This window comes from Lissotriton vulgaris, chromosome 4_1 (assembly GCF_964263255.1).
Source record: "Lissotriton vulgaris chromosome 4_1, aLisVul1.2, whole genome shotgun sequence".
Taxonomy (NCBI): Eukaryota; Metazoa; Chordata; class Amphibia; order Caudata; family Salamandridae; genus Lissotriton; species Lissotriton vulgaris.
The window spans coordinates 1,518,772,678-1,518,793,107 of NC_141691.1; the positions used below are offsets into that span (position 1 = coordinate 1,518,772,678).

The following is a 20,430-nucleotide window of genomic DNA, read 5'->3' on the forward strand; positions in this document are numbered from 1 at the left end:
CCTGATATCGGCTTAGTCACTGACTCAGGGGTATTCTTTCTGCATTCCAGAAATTTTACCATAAACTATACTCAGAAGATAAACGAGATAATTGTAGTAGGGTGAAATCAAGAGATATCTTGAAGAGGTTAGAATTGACCAACTGTCCCCTGTAGACCGGGATATTTTAGATGCCCGATTAGTCTGGGAGAAATAATCCACGCAGTAGACTCATTCCCATCAGGCAAAGCTGCTGGCCCTGATTATATCCCAGGCAAATTTTTTAAGACCTTCCGGACACAGCTGGCATCAATAATGCTTGAGATGTTTCGTATTGTTCAGAGTGGAGATATACCTCCTGAGTCTTGGCGGAATGCTAAGATTGTTATATTTTTTAAAAAAAGGGGAAAGTGGCGACAGATCCGGGGGCATATCGGCCTATCACATTAATAAATAGTGATATTAAGATTTACTCCAAGATTTTCGCAAATAGATTAGCACAGGTTATCAAAAAAATGATATCTCCCCAACAACATGGTTTTGTTCCTGGTCATGAAACTATAGATCGTATACGACGGGCAATAGCATTGTTTGATTATACCAAGGTTACAGGAGACCCTATGGCCGTAATCCTTTTAGATGCGGAAAAAGCATTTGATAGTGTCTCCTGGCCTTTTTTATGGGCTGTCTTGAAGTATTATGGGATTGAGGATGTTTTTTTGAGCGCAATACAAATTATGCATAAAGATGCAATTGCTAAAATAGCTCTGATGGGGGTACAATCTGGGAAGATCAATATAATGTGTGGAACAAGCCAAGGATGTCTGTGCTCACCTCTACTATTTGCCATCTACATTGATCCACTAATCAGGATGATTCAGGAGAATCAAATAATCCAACCTATTTGTGCCAGAGGGGGAGATATTAAAATTTTGGGACACGCAGACGACTTAACTATAATAACAGCTGCCCTCCTTCAGGCTTTGGAGGAAATACCTATTCTGACATCACAATTTGGCAAGATATCTGGCTATCATCTGAATGATACAAAACACAAATTGTTGTTAACGATAAGGTTATACTAGCTTACCGGGATAGTAGCAAATGCCAGATACTTAGGTATAGAGATAAGTTCCAAACAGATATTGTTGATATTAACGTTAAACCGCTTCTTCAGAAAATTAAATCTGATTCTCGAAGAATGAACAATTTACACCTAACACTAATTGTGACAAATAATGTTTTAAAAATGATTTTCTTGCCCAAAATTCTATACTGTTTTAGAGCAGTTCCTTTAGATATACAAAAAGTTTGGTTTCAGAAGCTGGATCAGCTAGTCTCATGGTTTCTTTGGGCTGGACGGCGCCCAAGAAGGGCTCTTAGATACATGACTCTATCTAGAGACAGGGGAGGCTGGTCCGTCCATAACTTCCAAATCTATTACTGGGTAATCATGTTGAAACAGATAGGGGAGTTGCTGAATGGGGGGAACTCGGGATGCCCAGAGATCTCAATTTATCATTTAATTTTTGGGACAGAAGCCAGAGGACTTCTCTTGCGTCATATAGATTTTGCCTATTTTAAGAGAGTTAAATTTAAGGTTTTACTAGGTACTTACAGGGTTTGGACCACTGTTAGAAAAAAGTTTGGAATCAGGCGGATACATCTTTATTCCCCTTTATCTAATAACATCTTACTCCCGGCTATCTTTTAAGATGCATATTTTTAAAACTGGGGCGAGAAAGGTATTCAGTGCATAGGGGATTTTATTCTGAATGCCGAAATGCTTACTTTCGAGGCTATTAAAGATAAATTTGGGATTGAGAATAAATATTTTTTATAATATTTACAGATAAGGGATTTTGTTGCCAAAAGACTTATTAACCGGGACCAAATCCCTCTATTAGATCTAATCAATGGCGGCCAATCCACAACATCTTTTTTATATAAGCTTATCAATGAGAAGATGGGCGATGACTTGACCAAGCATTTTGAGAGATGACAAACGAGTTTACTTCCTGGGCAAGGGGAGTGTGAAGACTCACTTGTGTTTAGCCAAACAACATGTATCTCCGCTAATCTGCAAGTACAATGTTCCAAGGCTTGGTGTAACTTATATATCACTCCGGTGAGCATCCACCGATGGGGGGGGGGGGGGGGAAGGGGATACGCTGCCCTCGGTGTGGGTTGCTGGCTGCTGATAGCACCCATATGTTTGCCACTTGTTCTGGTCTTTCTCATCTGCTGGTCCAAATTGATCAGCGGTTAGAATCCATACTGGGATAACCAATATTATTGACCCCCCCAGGTTATTATGCTAGGGATTTCTAATCAGGAAATGGAGGAAGCAGATCGGAAAATGGTGTACATAGCTATGGCGGTATTTCGGCTCTGTCTGGCCTACGGTCTGGCTTGATCCAAATCCTCCCTCGATGCATGCATGGTTTAGCAAACTATTATTCATATACAATTGGGAGATTTCTGTGTTTAGAAGAAGGGGGAGCAGGGCAAGGGCCAAAGGCGAAAAGATTTGGGAATCCTTAACTAAATAGCTGAACAAGGATGAATTGTTTATATATTACAAGTACTCCCAAGTCGGTTGTGTTAGTGTCAGTGTTTTGTCTCATATATGTTGGGTTTTTATACTTGTGGGAATCCACCGTTGGGTGGGGGGAGGGGTAAAAAGTACAAATCTGGCCATCAGATATGGTTTTCTTTTTTCTGTATATGTGAATGTATGTCACACTGATTTTCTTTGTTGAATTTTGATGTCCAGTAAAAAAAAAAAAAGGAACATGGAGAGTTCTGTTGTACATTGACAAGGATGCTGACACCCAACTACAATTTGTGCATCATTCATTTCAATTTATTTTTTTTTTTAAACCTTTATTTGGAGATAAGCAAGGAAAAGGAAAGTGCATTCATGGAACATACAATCGTAAATGGCTTTTACAATACAGCGAGGTAATCAATGAGTCCGGAAGAGAGGGTAACACAATGATTCGTACAGACAGTAATGAATGATGTCATACAGCATTTAGAAATGGAACATCCAGGGCATATAATAAACTGATGAGATGTTACAGCATGGGCATGCTCTGTCAACGCAAAATAAAACAAAGGAAAAACAAAAAGAAAGAAAACCCAAGTAAAAGGGAGAGTATGATCGTGCCAGCTGATACCAGCACTCTACAACCATGATGTACTCCAAATAGGCCTTCCCTACTCGCCAATTGAAAGCGGTCAGGCGTTGGATCTCCACCGCCACCACATGAGTGACATAGAAGGGAGTACAGTCCTCTCAACCACGCACAAAAAAGGACGCAGTCCAACCCTCCCCCCAATACCTGAGGACAAGCGAATGAATTATCATATCTGAGCCCCTATGCTGGTGCTAGCCAACCCCTACTCGGTCCTCATGTTCAGAATCAGAGTCCTGCACAGCTCTAGTGAGGAGGTACACCTGTAGCGGGCTCCAAAAGTCCTTGGGCCTGCACCTCACGGGCATCAATTCAGAGTAGACATTATATTGGTCCTGACAGTATATGAGATCGCTCAACCAATCCTTGAAGCGCGGCACCCTGCCCCGACCCCAACAGCAGGCAACCCTGCGCTTGGCCAGCAGCAAGGCCACGTCAGCAAATCTACGGTGGGGGGCAGGCACGTCCCTGGAATAACCCAGCAACATTACTAAGGGGTCAAACGCCACGCCATCCTCCGTCATAACCTGCAGGGCCGCATGGACCTGAGTCCAGTATTCGTAAACTCCCGCACAACTCCAAGCCAAGTGCAGGAAGTCGGCACCCTCTGCTCGGCACCTAGCGCATCTGTCATCCTCCGCTGGACAAATTTATAAGGGATGATTTTCAGGCGGCAACTGGAAGAAACATTGGCAGTAAGCCCACAGCAATACTTCCACTGCTCGTCAGTAATAGGGACGCCCAACTCAACAATCCACTGCTCGCGCACCCGACTGGACGGGACAGAACGCTGTCGACGAATAGCACCGTATAACTTCGAAACTAGGTGACGCCCATCTGAAACCAGCAGCACGTGAAGAGGGAGGGTTACCTCCGGCTCCGAAGGAAAATCAGGCAGCAAGGCGCGCATGCCCTGCCTCAGACGAACATAATAAAACAGCTCCAAAGGAGAGCAGGCAGCAGTCCCAAAGAAATGAGCCTGGGTACGAAGGGCACCATCATGAAACACGTCGCCCCACGTAAGAATACCTAGCCGCCTACACAACCGTTGAAACCCCGTTTCCAGCAACAGAGACAAACCAGGATGATAGGATAAAGGTAGTGCCGGCGAATAAAGAAAGGAGACGCCCAGCAACCGCTCCACCCGTTTCCAGGCGTCCACCGTGCATGTCACCGTCGTTTGATGCGTGTCCACATCTGACACCTTTCCCAATACCATCCCCTCCAGAGGGAGGGGATGAGCAACCCAATGCTCAGCCGCTACCTGGGGCATAAACGGCGTGGGGCGCATCCAATGGTAAGTGTAATGCGTTTGAGCGCTAAGATAGTAAAGCTCAAATTCAGGGACGTCAAATCCTCCATCAATATAGGGCAGCGTAAGGGTAGACCAGGCCACCCGCGGCTGTTTGCCTCCCCAAAACAATCGAATGAGCTCAGAGCGAAGCCTGCGAAAAAAATAAGCCCCAGGGTGATACGGAAGGTTTTGAAATAGGTAAAGAAACCGGGGCAGAACAACCATCTTGATAAGGGACGCCCGACCGGCCATGGATAGAGGCAAGGACATCCATCTAGTGACGTCATCTGCCAATTTAGTAATTGCCACACCGTAATTAAGCCGGACCGTTTCCTCCCTGCTCAATGACACAACAATGCCGAGGTACCGCAGCTCCGAATCGCACCATTCCAAGGGGTAATCAAGAGGAAATCTACTCACAGCCGCAGTGAGAGGGAAGAGTTGGCCAGTTAATGTGGACACCGGAGACACCCCCGAAGGCGATCAACTCTCGCAAGAGCGCATTAAGGTTGTTCTGAGGATCCTTTACATAGAGCGTGACATCGTCCGCATACAGAGAGATCCCGACCTGACGCTGAAGACAATTGAAGGCGCTCTGCTGGTGTAGCTGACGAATCCTGCAGGCCAAGGGCTCAATAGCAATGGCAAATAGGAGGGGCGAGAGGGGACATCCCTGACGAGTCCCCCTAGTAAGAGGGAACGGGGGGGATAGCACTCCATTCACCACCACCCTAGCCATCGGATCAGTATATAAGAGCTTGACCCATGAAATAAAAATCCGAGGAAATCCTATCCGGCATAATACATCAATAAGATAGCCCCATTCAACAGAGTCAAACGCCTTAGTGGCATCAAGGAAGATGGCGGCGACCGGGATATCAGGAGCAATGGTCGAAATAAGGGAAAACAAAGTACGAAGATTGTGGGAAGTAGCACGGCCAGGCACAAACCCCGACTGGTCGGGCAAAACAATAACAGGCATGAGCTCAGAAAGTCTCATCGCTAGGACCTTTGCGAGTATTTTGACATCGCAATTAAGCAAAGAGAGGGGCCTATAGGAATCCACATCCAGGGGATCCTTACCGGGTTTGAGCAGCGATGTAATAGCGACCTCCCGCATGGAGCACGGCAGTCGTCCCTCCTCCAGGGATTCCTCAAAAACCTCGCGAAGAACGGGGGCCATAATGTCCACATAACACTTGTAGAATTCAGCAGGAAGGCCATCCAGACCAGTGGCCTTCCCATTATTCAGAGACATGATGGCATTTCTGACCTCCTCCACCTCTAGAGGCCTACCCAAGAACGCTCGATGCTCATCCGACAACCAACAGAGCGCCAACTCATCCAGAAATCCGCCATATCGTGTCTCCCCCGGCTGCTGTGTCGTGTACAGTTGTGTATAATGGTCAATAAAAGTGCGTTGAATCTCCGCAGTGTCCCGACAGCGAGTGCCATCTGGCAAACCTAATTCCAGCACGTCCGAGCCATGCCTTTGGTGTCTAGTAAGTGCAGCAAGGACCTTACCGGGCCTCTCCCCCTCACAATACCTCCTCGCCGTCCAATATTTCCCCCTATGCTTAGCTTCCCTGGCAGCCTCCTCCTCATACTCGGAGAGCTTGGTGTGGAACTGGCTCATCAGATCGGGATCAGAGCCAGCCTGCATCCTGCGTTCCAAGGCACGTAAATCTCCCTCCAAGCCCTCGAGAGTTCGAACAATCAATTTAAGCATTCCACAACTTTTGGAGATCGTGACTCCCCGGATCGTAACCTTGAATGCCTCCCATATAACCTCGACACTGTCGACAGAGCCCTTGTTTCTAGGGAAGAACGCCTCCACCTCCTCGCCAAGCTCCGCCTTGAACACTGGGTCAAGCAAGGCAGTCGGAAAAAGGCGCCAAGGCGGGCGCGGCCTGTGCAGCCCGGGAACAGATAGGACAACCTTCACTGGGCAGTGATCAGGATACGTACGAGCAAGATGCACCGCCTCCCGCAGGCCAGCCACCAACCCCCTGGAGAGGAAAACATAGTCCAGCCTCGCCCATGAGCGCGCATGTGCAGTGTAATGAGTGCCTTCCCTAGTGGCAGGGTGAGAATACCTCCAGCTATCGATCAGCCCAGCCTCCTCCACAACCCCACACAAAACATCCCTAGCTTGCACATTGTACTGTGGACTTCCGTCCGACCTATCCACCTGAGCATGAAATGCAAAGTTGAAATCCCCCCCCCCACACAATGTGAGTAGCATCGACAGCAAGCACATGGCCCCACAATGTAAGGAAGAAGGACGGTGTATCAACATTGGGAGCATAGCAATTAACAAACAGCACAGTGATCTGCCCAAGCCGCCCCCACTTTAGTACATAGCGTCCCTCAGGGTCTCCCATAGATCCTAGTTCCTGAAAGGCGAGCGATCTTTTAACAAGGATAACAGCCCCGCGAGCATACGAGGAGTACGAAGCAAACACCCTGGTTGCAGCCCACCGCCCACCAAAGCTGGGGGAAGGTCCAGGTCGCAGATGAGTCTCCTGCAGGAGGGCCACATGAATAGCATGCCTGTCCAAATACTGTATCACATTTCGACATTTCCTGGCATCATTAAGACCCCGTACATTCCAGGACAAAATTGATATCTTATCTATAGTGTCAGTCGACATCAGCCATATTCAGGGCCCCTCAGGACCCAGTGAGAAAGGGCAGCGTGCCCGACTCCTAGCGCCAGCCAGCAGCAGGCCACCAACCCAGGGCGCAGTCGCCCCACTACATACACTCCACACACATCCCGGCCATCTCCAAACCAACCAAACAGAACCCCACCAACCCCCCCCCCAGCAGCACCATCCGTGCAACAGGCACCCAGGAAACACATCGCGCAGCACGAAGCAAACACAGTCCACTCGGCCCTCAACTCGCACACGCATCCCCCACATAACGCACTCACTACCATGCGGCCACCGGAAATAGCGAGCACCATACAGACAGCAATAGCAACCAATGCAATGGCCCAGGAGACCAGGGCGAGCACGTGTCGTCCGCATCATCCCCACCCCCACCTCCCACCTGACGAAACCCCAACTATCAGGCCATGCAAACCCCCACCCCCCCCCATTCCCCAACACACATCCAGTCAACCAACAAAGGACTAGAGTCCAAACCAAAGGTACTAGTGGGGTACACCCTCCGGGGAACCCTCTAGAGGTGCACGGCACCACTCCCACACACCACGCCAGTGTCCGAGCCAACGAGTCCCATAAGGCCCCAGGCGCAGCGCGGGGGGGTGGGTGCCCAGAGCGCGAACAAAAAGAGCGCCAACCTGCGGTCCCATACCAACCCCAAGAACCGCCATACAGACAGACAATTGCAAACAGTCACAGCAAAGCCCCTCGACACAAAAGCAGGTGGCAGCGAGGCCTCCGAAACAGTCAAGGAAGTTAGTGCACTAGCCACACGCCAACAATGTCTCAAGAAAAAAGCAAGGTCACCCCCATTCAGGCGACCTCCTCCTCCGCCGCCGAATGATCGCCCTCAGGGTCTCGATCGCCTCCTCGATCCGCAGCCGCTCGATCACGCTTGAGGCGCTTCACAAAGTCCTCAGCATGCTGTGGGTTAGTGAAGAAGTGTTGCTTAGCCTGATGCGTCACTCTTAGCTTGGCAGGGTGAAGCAAAGCATAGTCTACTTCTAGCTCTCGAAGTTTCTTTTTCACCCCTAGGAACTTACGACGTTGGTCCTGCACCATCGGCGTGAAATCAGGGTACATGGTGAAGGACACCCCTTCAAAGGAGAGGACCCGATTAGTACGGGCAGCCTGGAGGGCAGCGTCCCGATCGCGATAGTTTAGAAGACGAGCAATAATGGGGCGCGGTGCAGCCCCAGAGGCAGGCCGAGGCCCCAGTGATCGGTGCGCTCTCTCGACGATGAACTGGGACGAGAAGGCACCTGCACCAATGGCGCCCACCAGGAGTCTCTCCACATAAGTTTCCATCTTTCCCACATTCGTTGACTCCGGCACACCTACTATACGAACGTTATTGCGCCTACTCCTCGCCTCCAACTCCTCATTCTTAGCGGCAATCACCCGCAATATATTATCCATCCTCGCCAACTGTGTGGTATGAGCGGCGGCCGTATCGTCGTGGTCCGAGATGCGCTGTTCCGCCGTTGTTAGGCGTTCCTCGTGCACGTCTAGCTTCTGGACCACCGCATCCATGCGCGACGACAGTTTGTCCACTTTGTCCACTATCGTGGCAAACCCTTGCCTCATCTCTTGCATCATCTGTTGGAGTCCGGTGTTTGTGGCTGCGGCCCAGTATCAGCGACAGGTGGGGGGGGAGACCGCGAGGTCCCAGCGTCCTGTAGCAGCCGCGTTCCCCTCCTAGCTACCCCCGAGTCAAAGGATAATTTAGATTGTTTAGTGTCCGGCTTCCCCGTGATAAAGCGCGATCAGCACGGCGGGGCACAGAAGTCAAGAAGGGCCAGACTGCAGACCAGGCCAATCACTCGACCAGTCGCCAAGAAAATGGGGGCACGAGCAGGCATGGACGCCCCCCACTCCCAGAGAAGCAATGGCCGTCCCCACCCTCAGACCAAAGTGTTCGCTTCTCAGGCGCTCAAGCGATAATCCGCGGCGTCTCTGCAATCAGCAGTCCCAGGACAGGCAAAGGTAGAAGCCGATACCCAGTTCCATTACAGGGGAGCCCTCAGCAGCGTGCCCGTCCAGCTAGCAGGTCCGGAGAAGAGAAGAAGAGCAGGGCCTCCACCCCACGTGCGAAGCCGCGGGCTAGCGTAGAAAGTGACGCCGGGCCACGGAGCACCCGACATCCAGGGCGCAAGTCGGGGAAACTTGGAGCTCTCGTAACTTCGGCCAGCAACCTCTAAATGGAACAGGAGTCGGACCGTGAGTGGCCAGTCGATATTCCAGCAGATCTATAGGGTCAGATCAGGGCGCAGCGATGGTCAGCAGGATCTATAGGCGGATAATAGCTCCGGGCAGCAGGAGCCTCACGACAGTGCGGCCATTCTGCAGTGCGCCCTCTAGCGCCCCCCATTCATTTCAAATTTTTACAGCAAATGTTTCACACACCAATCTGATTGTTTCGATATGGGCTGCAGGTGAATGCAAACTGCATAAGATGTGGGAAAGCTGAAGCAGACTTTTTCTATCTGGCTTGTAATTGTGGCCCGGTACAAGAACACTGGGTGAAGGTGGTACAGGCCCAGATGTGGATGTGTACATGTGCTAATTGCATGAATGAGGGGAGGAAAATGTATAAGAATGCAAAAGTAGCAGAGCATCCGTTCTCCATATAATTGTCTATCAGATGTGTCATGACAAGAACTAAGTGTAGCTATGTTGTTTTTGTAATTGTTTTACCTCAAAAAAGCCAATAGAAAAATATACATAAAAGATGATAGTTCTACCTTCACAGATTCTGTTCCTTGATATGTTTGTATTGACTATATTTTTGACAATATATGCATGCAATTCAGTATTTTTGAAAAAAATATTCTTGTTATTTACTCCACAAAACCATAAAGGCACATATTTTTCATTTCTGAAACTGGCAGAAGGCAATCCGAATTCCATAAGAAAATACAAACCTGATATCTCACACAATGCCCATGCTTATTCAGTCAGCCCTGTACCTTGCTTGTGTATGCTTAGGGTAAGAGGTTCTGATTGAGGATGAAAGTAAACCTTCAACACTAAATAGTCTGATTTTGACAAATCCAATTTATACACTTTAAATGACATTTGTGTTTCCATTTTCTAACCTGTGAAAACCACCATGGATGTATTTTAAGGGTCGCTACCCCTAGCTTGCCCCTTGATACCCCTGGAACTGCCTTTGCGACCCCTGGGCTCATAGGTGGCAAAATCCGTGCCAAGAACACAGGGGTGTCTCACATTATCAGAGTCAGGCTCTAACCTCCTTTTTATGACATTAATAATGAATAATAGTTTATAATTCACTATTAATGTAATAAAGAGTGGAAAAGAAAGATCTGAACCTTCACCGTCATCTTAAATAAGAAAATAAAGTGGTTGTAATGTATGTTGTGTGTATGCATGTGCGTTAGAGTGAGTTTGGGTTAGAGAGTGTGTATATGTGTGTGTGAACATGTATGTTTGTATATGGGATCGTGGATGTGTGTGTCAAAATGAGTGAGGAAGTATAAGTGAATCAGAGTAACAATAAGTGATAGAGTGCGAATAAGTTATTCAGGGTGAGAGTGAGTGCACAAGAGTAGGTGAAAATGAATGAGTGCAGGTCAGTGCTAATGATAGAATGAGTGTGAATACATGAATGTAAGTGAGCATGTGTAGATATGCTTGCAGGTCAGCTGTTGACCTAGCATGCTGCTTGGCTGATAGAAGCACCCTTGACAAAAGGTTGGCACTAGAATACTGGAGGCAATATTTGCATATGGGATACCTTCGGCAAAATGGTACTGCTGGTACTCTGTAGGTACATTTTGGCAAGGAACACTCATGAAAAAATAACAGAGATAGCCTCCTGGAGTAAATTCTTGCATGGTTGGCACCTTGGCAACTTGCTGGTGATGGAACATTGGAGGAAATTCTTGGCATATGGGAAGACAGCTTTGGCAGGGTCATGGGGCCATCCATGACAAAATGTAGACCTGGACATATTAGACATAACCGTTGACATAAGGGACCTCCATAGTGCAAGAGAAGCAGGATTAGGAACATTCTGGCACTGGCATGTTGTATTTAATGTTTGGGCAAAGGAGGCCACCATGGCAAAATGCTGGTTCTAGCATTTGAAGTAATATTTGACGTAACGGGGCACCCATTGGACATTTAAAAAAATAACTGGGTGAACTCATGGGGACTGTCAGATTTCAGTAACTTAGCGCACCACGAAAGGACTTGAATATTTTGTGTTTTTTAGAGCCCATGGCTTTTTAACAAATTTATGTGAAAATTGTGCATTAAAATGCACCAGTAAAGCCTATTTTTTTCAAACTTTTCTCAGAGAAGAGAAACCCCCACCCTTTGTTCTCCCCTAGAAGAATATATAATATTCATTATGGAATTACGTAACTTATGCAATGTTAGTTGTTGTGATGTCATCAGGATTATGGTTACATAACCACTTCTTGGGCGTGATGCAGGGTCAAAGGTCATATGATGTCACTTCCTGTGACATCATTATGGTCAAAGGGTATATGATGTCACTTCCGCTACCCCAGGCATTTTGGTGAATTGACGTCCATGAGCAGATTCCTATATTTTTGTTAGTTAGAATGGCTGTTATTATTTCAAAAATGGAGGAAGTTATGGCTAAGGAAAATCTAGCATGAGTCTACACCCCCTCAGTTCTCAGTAGGAGGCCCAAACAGCTCAAGCTTGTCAGTTAGAGGTGGTTGAGTGTACTCGACATTTGAACCCGGGTTCAATACTTGTTTTTTTTATTTGTCCAAGAACCATTTGTCTTGTTAAATTGGTCCTCGATGAATTACTATAAAAACAGTCATCCTATTGTCACAGTGAAAAATTAGAATTGTCACACGATCCTACGATATACATGTGACTTCGAGGTGATTTAAACAAAATACTAAGTTTCTTTGTGATTGTTTTTCCTGATTAGGTTTTTTCGACGTGACTGTCAAAAGAGGAAACATCCGAGTGTTTACCAGTCGTCAGATTCGCCATCTCGCGCTTGCCATCGACAAAGGTTTCGCTTCTGGAATGGTAGGGGTGGAGAGAGTTCCTTTTTGTGCAGCCTTCAGCGATTACCTCCTAATCATTTTCACACTTCCTCCTTTTATCTCCATCTTTGGTCCTGGAGACGTTTCTTCTCTGGTTGTGTTTCTGTTTGGCTTAATTGGAGCGGACATTTTGATTTATAACTTCTATTGCATGCGTCTTTGATTCTAGCATATCGTTTAACAACTCCGATATTGTATTATTTTAATGTAAATTTAATTTGCTTTTCTAAGTATTTATTGCATGTTATGACAATAAAACCCAGACATGCAAGGAGCAAAGGAGAGGAGCTGTGTTGTTGTGCTGCAATGCTAAAACCATGGAACATATTGGTTTTCTTTGACTAACTTTGGGGATTATTTTTGCATGTTCTTCTGTTATCTTCCAATGTGTATCACATGGCATTTGTTCTTGATTATCTTTGAAATGTACGTCAGTTTGTCTGCTCTCTATTGGCTCCCTTCTGTTTTCATTTACTTCATCAAAGCTTTTTTTCACTTTTAACTGTCTTTATCGTTTGTTTTAGGTAAATGTCTAGAGCTTTCCTTGTTTCTCATTAATATCCCATGTCAAAATAGCATATGCTGCTTTATTTAGCATAAGTGTAGCAGTGACTGTGGTATTAGTACGGCCTACAGAGCCTTCAGAATTGCCCCCTTATTATGTAGAGAACCAACCGCATCACCTGCTCCTGGAGGTCTGTTTCTACGTATGTTCTGACCAGGAATGGAGTGCGATGGGAGGACAGCCCCATCCCACCCTATCCAGGGTTTAGACCAACTCTTTTCATTGTGTAACATTGAACCACATGCTGCACCCTGATAATTCACGCCCTTCTAGTGCACTTTCTTATGTGTGTGACACCCCAACATGATTGATACTGGCCCACGACACCTAGATCTCACACCCACGTGCCATCCTTCCTTCCTAGCATCCTATTTTCCCTCTGGGACATAACAGGTTCTCTGGTTATTAGTGGGTCTAAGTGAGAGGTAGTTATTTCTGTTAGCCTATAGCAGAGCTGCATTACCAGGAAAGAAGGTGCTGTCAGCCTCATTTACATTTTCATAAGACACTGGACTCAGTCAGATGATATACTCCTAAATTGTAAGCAAATGCCTTCAATTTTACACTCTGTCTACAGACCAAATCCTATTGCCAGAGATAGGTAGAGCTTCCATACGCATTTCTGAAAACAGACATCAGCCCCTAAAAATCAGACCCCCCCCCCCTACAGTTTAGAAATTACTAAATGTTGCTTCGCCCTGAATTTATAACTTTCAGGGAGGTGTTTAGTTTCATCTTATTCTCTGACATTCTGGCCTGCTTGTTGCTAAATGAATGATGCTATGAGGCATGATTGTGTGTCCGGTTTCCTAGAGAAGGCTTGTTTTTTTTACAAGTGTGCATTGACTCACTGGCCCAATCGTTAGTCATGGATATTATTGGTCCTTCTATAATTCACTTGTTTCCTGGCTTTTCTTTTAGGAAATGTGATGGTTATGGTTTATGTGTAGCTCATTTATTTGTGTCACATTTCAATGACGTGGAACATATGCTTTGTTTTATAATCACAAGATTAGAAAATCACATTTCCAAGTGAAACAACAGGGCTTGAATCATGGAATGTGTACCTTTCATTGAATAGCTAATGCTGTCTCTCTGTAACGCAGGATTTTAGGGGAAGTGGCCATGCATTAACATTTCCCGTGCTTCTGTGTTTGGTGACTTAGGATAACTATGGGATTCTTTGCGAGCTACAACTGCATGTACATCCGAATCGATGCGTAACTCTAGAGTCTGTCAGAGCACCTGGGCACACCGTAACTTTTAACCCGGAAGGCAAGCCTGCTGAGGGTGCAGCTACAGGATATGCGGGACTTTCCAAAGAATTTGTAGTCCATGTCAAGGTAAGAGGACAAGAACAGGATTCATGCGTACATATGCAAGACAAATTTCTTTTTACCTGTTCTGTGAGATTGCTGTTTGAAGTTTTCACCTGCACATCGCTTATGCTGTGCTTGTCAAACCTCTTGTAAAGTACAACAAAATCTTAAAAGGAGCTTAGAGCCTGTACATTACTTACCTTTGTTTACCATGTTGGTTCCTACATCACTTGTGTTTCCTTGCTATCTATTGACCAGCATCGCTTCCTTGCCTTCTGAATTCTTTGTGAGCTTGAGGCTTCGTCCTTGCCGTGGAGCATGGACCAAGTACAGCTTGCAGTGCCAGTGTCTTTCCACTGTCCAAATGCTCCTGCATGCACACTTTCTTTAACTGCTTTTGCACATGCACTCTTAAAGAATGAATGTGTCGCAGTCCATCTGTCATGTGGCCGATGGGGAAATTGTCAACATCACTAAGTTAGCATGAGCCCAGCAACCATGTTGCAGCTTTTGCGCACATTACTACATGGCTTTCTTTTTGCATGACTCTGTTTTTGCCTTTCACATGAGAACCGTCTGCTGTGTTTATTCTCTGCCTGTTCCTGGAGTTTAGTCTGAACATTGTGAGCAAGGTCGATAAACTGTTCCCTTGTTATTCTGTGGTGGTCAAGTACTATCGCCTAGACAAAACATACTAATGCAGCTGCTGCTGGAGATTGGTACATTGATTTTTTGGGGATACATGTTTAGGTAAGACACCCTAGAAGAGGGACCTTTCCAGGGAGAAGAGCAACACGCACCTACAATGTAGAAATACCATCTATAGTCAAAAGTATAGGGTCTGCTGACAAAGCCCTGAGATATTCTATTATATAATAATACTTCTTCTTACCAAGAGGAGGGAGTTTAGAACTATGGTCCTTATTCCATTGTCTTCATATGATGACATCTCCTTTAATGATGTATGGCCTAGCTGCACTGCTAATTATTTTTGTGTTATGAATTTGTCTGCTTGTTGTGTCCCATATACTTCATGTTAGAGCACAATAGTTGAAATGAACATTTTGAACTATATCCGTGTCTCGGTCAGATCTTATTGTGGACAGGTACGAGAGTGTGAGTGTTGTATTATTGTCACAACATTAAATAAGAAGCAGGTGAATAAGAAATAGGAATTTATTTTAGAAATAATTCCAAGTAAGAGAAAACCCATGTAAGTAGCAAGGTCTCCAAAGAAGCTGTTGTCCGGTGAAATTTCCAAGTAAGAATGGACTAGACAGCAGAAAAACCTAGAAGATAGAATATGGAACACAGAATGATGGAAAGAAACAAAGTTGAAGGGATACAACAGTGAGCGAAAAGGTGTGTCTTGTTACTGCGATTCCTGAGAGATCCGGGAGTGTTGTCTTCTGGGGTGTCTAATCATTTGCTTCTTCGTGAGTGTGTAGGAGGGCGAGTGAGACACTATAACTAGTCGGTCCTGGGCTCAAGGGCACTAAGGTGGTGAGAATGCTTAGCCCCTATACACTGAGGTCCAATAATCCACCCATAGTTCTTTGTATGTGCAGAATCCCTGCAACAACTCTCCTTCACACCATGCCCGTCTTCCTGGTGTCATTCCATCTGCTGACCGTCAGATCTTTTTAACCCGCCCTTTTCCCTCCATCTATTCTTTTTTAAAGCATCCCCCTGCCCCTCTCCGCCGGTCTTTTAACCCACCCTGCTGCTTTTGGGAGGCAGACAGTATAATATCTGAGGCACATGAGAGGTACAGGAACCTTTTCTATATTACTTCACATTGGAAAAATTAGCTTTATAAGAATTAAGATGCCTGCGAGGCTTTGGTTCACTGTAATATAACATTTGTCTTCTTATTCTGTACCATTGATGTAGGCACTGGCTGTGTTATTCCATTTTGTACAAGATTTGCCTTCAGGGCTGTTGAATCCAGCTCTGCCCCATGTGGGTACTGAACACTTTGTTAATTTTTTTTATGGCATTTTATCCTCACCAGGCTGTGTTATTATATACTTGTTTTCCTTCTTGCTAAAAGTAAACCTGACATAAATGCTGTGAGACCCACAACCAAAATACATTTTTGCCTTTGTGTGCTGTTAACAGACTGTCCTTTCTTGTTGCACTTACTTCTGCTCTCATGTGCCTCTCTTCTGTGTTACTTCCGCTCTCATGTTCATCACATAATATAGTACCGTGCGCCTCTCAAAAGCACTCAGTGGGCAAGGGCCAAACTGATTTAGATTGTCAGCAAACACAACTGTTACCTTCATGACAATGTTGCAGGGATTCTGCTTCAGAACAGAATTATGCTTGAGACCACAGAACATCACCATGTAGGAATTGAGTCACAATATCACCCTCAGTATCCATGAGCCTGATTCCGGCTAGCTATAGTCCCTCCCTTGCCCTCCTAACTTTTCTACAGAAACAAGTGAGTTGACACCCCAGAACACAAAACTCTCTACCCTCTCAGGAATCATGGTAAGAGGACACACCCTTTCGCTGTCTCACTCATACTGTCCACAATAAGATTAACAAGAGGCACATAGGAACTTTATAATATGTAAATAAACTATTGTGCTCTAAGACACAGTATTTGTGGCACAATTTGAAAACAAATGCATACCAAAAATATCATTAGCATGGTTATCAGACCAAATACCATAACAAACCCTGCTATGTTATAAAACAGATTAGCCTTAATCCCCCACTTTCTGCTGAAGCTAAATGACAATATATAGAAGATCTCTGGGATTAGTGACGGACCCTGTACCTTAGCATACATAGGTGAGTGTTTTACATCGAAGCTGACACAGCACCCTTGACCTTCCCTCAGTGTGTGTTTTTTCAGAACCCCTGTCCTCAGTTATATGACAAGACGTGTGCCCACAAACAACAGCTGCATTCTCTTGTTATGTCCAGGTGCTAGCATCTGACCAGAGAGAATAACAAGAGGAACTGTTGTTTTACCTGGTCTAGCGTCTTCACACTAAATTCCAGGAAAAGAATAAAACACAAAAACATATGCAGGTCCGGTTCTAGGATGGTGCAACCGGTGTGACCGCACCAGGTGCTATCATCATGTGGGGGCGTCTTTGAAGTATATTATGGTTTTAAAACCACCTGCTGATGTGTTCCTTGCCTCCAGCAATTATCAGGAGACACAAAAAATCTCAAGATAACTCCAGCGATGAATGTTTTTCCTAGAGAGAGAGAGCAGAGGTTTGTCTAGTGGAAGTTTTGATATATGGTAAGATAGAGCAGAGGATTAATATGCCTGCTTCAAAGAAAGTATACCATTCAGATCACAAAGTGCATATAGTGTAAATAGACCAGTGGGTTACTGCTTTTGTCTGAGGGATCCTTTGTTACTTGCAGTTTATAAGTTATAAACTTAACATAGAACAGTGAGCTAATAAACTGTCATCGAAGAGCAGCATGCAAACTGCATGGTATGGATTAGAGCATTATGAGTTTCCCCCCTTCTTTCATTATCTTAATGTTGCAAAAAGGTTTAATTTGGGTAGAAAGCAATTCTTATTGTTGAAGAGAACCTCCAACCATGGTGTTAAATTCTTAGTTTGTGCTTCCCCAGACCGAGCACTCTTAAACTATTCTGCCTACAAGTATGGATGACATGTGACTCCTACACCTGGTAGTACTCTGTCGTATGTAAAATTTCCTGTACACTAACTTACACACTTATGCTTCATTGTCTCTGTGTAGAATGTGTGATGTAAAGTGATCTGTCACCCTACACTGGTATGAGTGGCGTTAAAACTAAATAAATGCATCTGAGAGAGAAGGATTATGGAGATTTGAGGGGCATTGAGAGGGGTCACCAGAGTCAATGCACATATAGGAGCTCTGGGTATGTATTTGATTGTACTGTTGGCAACTGTCACCTATGTCTTTAGTAGTACCTGGTGGCCTGCTCCTTTGTAGGAGATTCGGTGTGAGATTTGGGGACATATGTATGTATCATGTCCCTGGTTCGGGGTACCTGCATAGTCTTACCCTGTTCGATGATAGAAAACCTTAAAATAGGCTTTCACAGGAGTAGTCTCGAAATATTAACTATAATAATACCAGCCCCATATCTTACTTCATTTATATGTTCACCAGTTACTTTAATGTGCAAATTGTACAGCGCAACAACTTTAGGCTCTTTCAACTGTGTGCTTGCCCAGTGTCTTTGCCTGCATGCAGCATCAACTTTGGAAGACAATCCTCTACCCAAGCGTTGGGAAGCACCCACAACTGGTGGCTGCAATCAGTCATATCAAATATGTGCAGTCTTTTCTTTAAATGGGGATGAAGAAAGAGGGGCTCTCTAAAAGGGAACATGTAATGTACATTTTTGTGATTCCCATAGTGTGCCACCTGACCGGTATTTTGGTTTCTCTCTGAGATGTAATTGCATCCAGATATATAACACTACAGCTGACATACACCTAAAACTTGTCAATATAATTGGCTCTGTCCGTAGTTGTTTAAGAAAAATGAGTAACAACCATGATTTGTTATAAATAATTAACAGTGGAAATGTTTCAATTCTGAAATTGTGAGACTGTGAATAAAATATTATTGAGGCATGGTGAAGGAGTATTGGCCTTCAGTTATGTGTGCTTTGTGTTAGATATGTATGCCCTTTTTCTCTGCACATCTCATCCATCTGCACATCTTCTATCTTTTCTCTTTCCTCTTCAGCACCCTCTGTTCATTCTCCCCTGAATACACTTCCTCGCATCTTCCTAATTTCACCATCCCCAAACATACACTGCACTCACTCACATTTAAGCACTTACTTTCCTTTTGCTTTGGTCTTGTAAATATTTTGATATCTGTGTACCCCTTTCACACACATTTACACAGAATTTAAATTGCAACTGGAATACATGACAATTGTTTCTGTGTGCTCTGCAGAGGCGCCAACCCACTAACAAGCATTTTGCTTTGCCCTCAGCCTCAGCACCAGCGCACTCAATCAAATCCTCTCATAAACTCATGGCACAACTCAAAGTATGCACTATGCAAGTGTAATAAGATGCACGAAGAAATACAGAACCACAAAATGATGAAATAGCTAACTCTCTTAGGGGATTCAAGAATAAGTAAAACGTGAAATAAGAGAGTAACTAAATCGTTGATATGTATTACCTTAAAGTTTGTAACATTAATTGTTTGTAAATCAGTCTATGTTTTTGGCAATAATGTTAAGGGCATGAAGACAGGGGCAGTTTTAATGCCGTACAGCAGATAACTAAATGTCTTTACTGTAAGCACATATTTCTTGCTTTGCCCGTGACTCTGATATTTGGATTAACCTTGCAAGGAAACAAGAACCCTGCTCATCTTTAGGATCTATTTCACAGAGGAACAAAAACATAGCAGCTCCACTTCTGACAGTGACAAGCAGTCAGGGCCTGCAGTTTCACAGTGGGGTATGTTAGTGTGATGAGGGGTCTCAGCACGATATGCATAATACAAGATTAGCATTATGACACTTACCATTACTGAGGACAAAGCTAAATGTTATGTTATGGCAATTTTTAAAGCGCATGATTACCCGGAGGTGTGCTGGTACTAGTAACTTCTCCCTAATGCATGGCTAGAAACAAGAAAAAGTGTATTTATCAAAAAGCCAGGTCTTCAACCCTTTCCGGAAAGCTAGAAGATTGGTGGCATTTCTCAGATGGAATGGCAGGCCGTTCCAGGCTTTTGCTGCACATGATGAGAAGCTTCTGCCACCACACTGAGCTGTTTTGTGGGTGGGACTATGACCAGTTTGGCTCCCAGTGATCTGAGAGGTCTTGTCAGTCTATACCATTGAAACCGGCGTCTTAAATGATCTGGTCCCAGGCCTTGAAAAACCATACAAAGTGATTTAAAATGCACCCGGTTCCTCACCGGGAGCCAGTGTAATTTTTTTATCTCTTTGAAAATTGGGGAGAACTTGGAAGTGCCTGTGAGAAGTCTGGCTGTGGCGTTTTGTAGTCGCTGAACTTTATACAAGAGTTTTTGCTGTATATTTAGATAGAGGCTATTACAGTAGTCCAGCCATGACAAGACCAATGCTGTAGCAATTTTTTGCCGGCTCCCCAACGGAAGAAGCCACAATACCGTCTTATACAGATCTCAGGACATGTGCTGTTGTTGAAGCTACTGCATTTTCCTGGGCCCCAAAGGAGAGTTTCTCATCTAATATTATTCCCAAATTCCACACCTTTTTAGAGGGTACAGGGAGTGACCCCAGGAAAGCAGGCCACCAGTTAGGAGTCCAGAAGTTAAGATCATTCCCAAACAACATCACTTCGGTTTTA

The 20,430-nt window shown here is 45.0% G+C and overlaps 1 protein-coding gene across 1 annotated transcript in view; it reads left to right on the forward strand.

The window, feature by feature from the left end:
• RP1 (RP1 axonemal microtubule associated) overlaps positions 1 to 20,430 on the forward strand; it is a 2,616,437-nt gene that overhangs the window by 618,195 nt on the left and 1,977,812 nt on the right. Inside the window, exons 14-15 of the mRNA XM_086965756.1 lie at positions 12,085 to 12,188; positions 13,937 to 14,113. Of these exons, the coding sequence (XP_086821882.1) occupies positions 12,085 to 12,188; positions 13,937 to 14,113 (281 nt within the window). The remainder of the gene's footprint in view (positions 1 to 12,084; positions 12,189 to 13,936; positions 14,114 to 20,430) is intronic.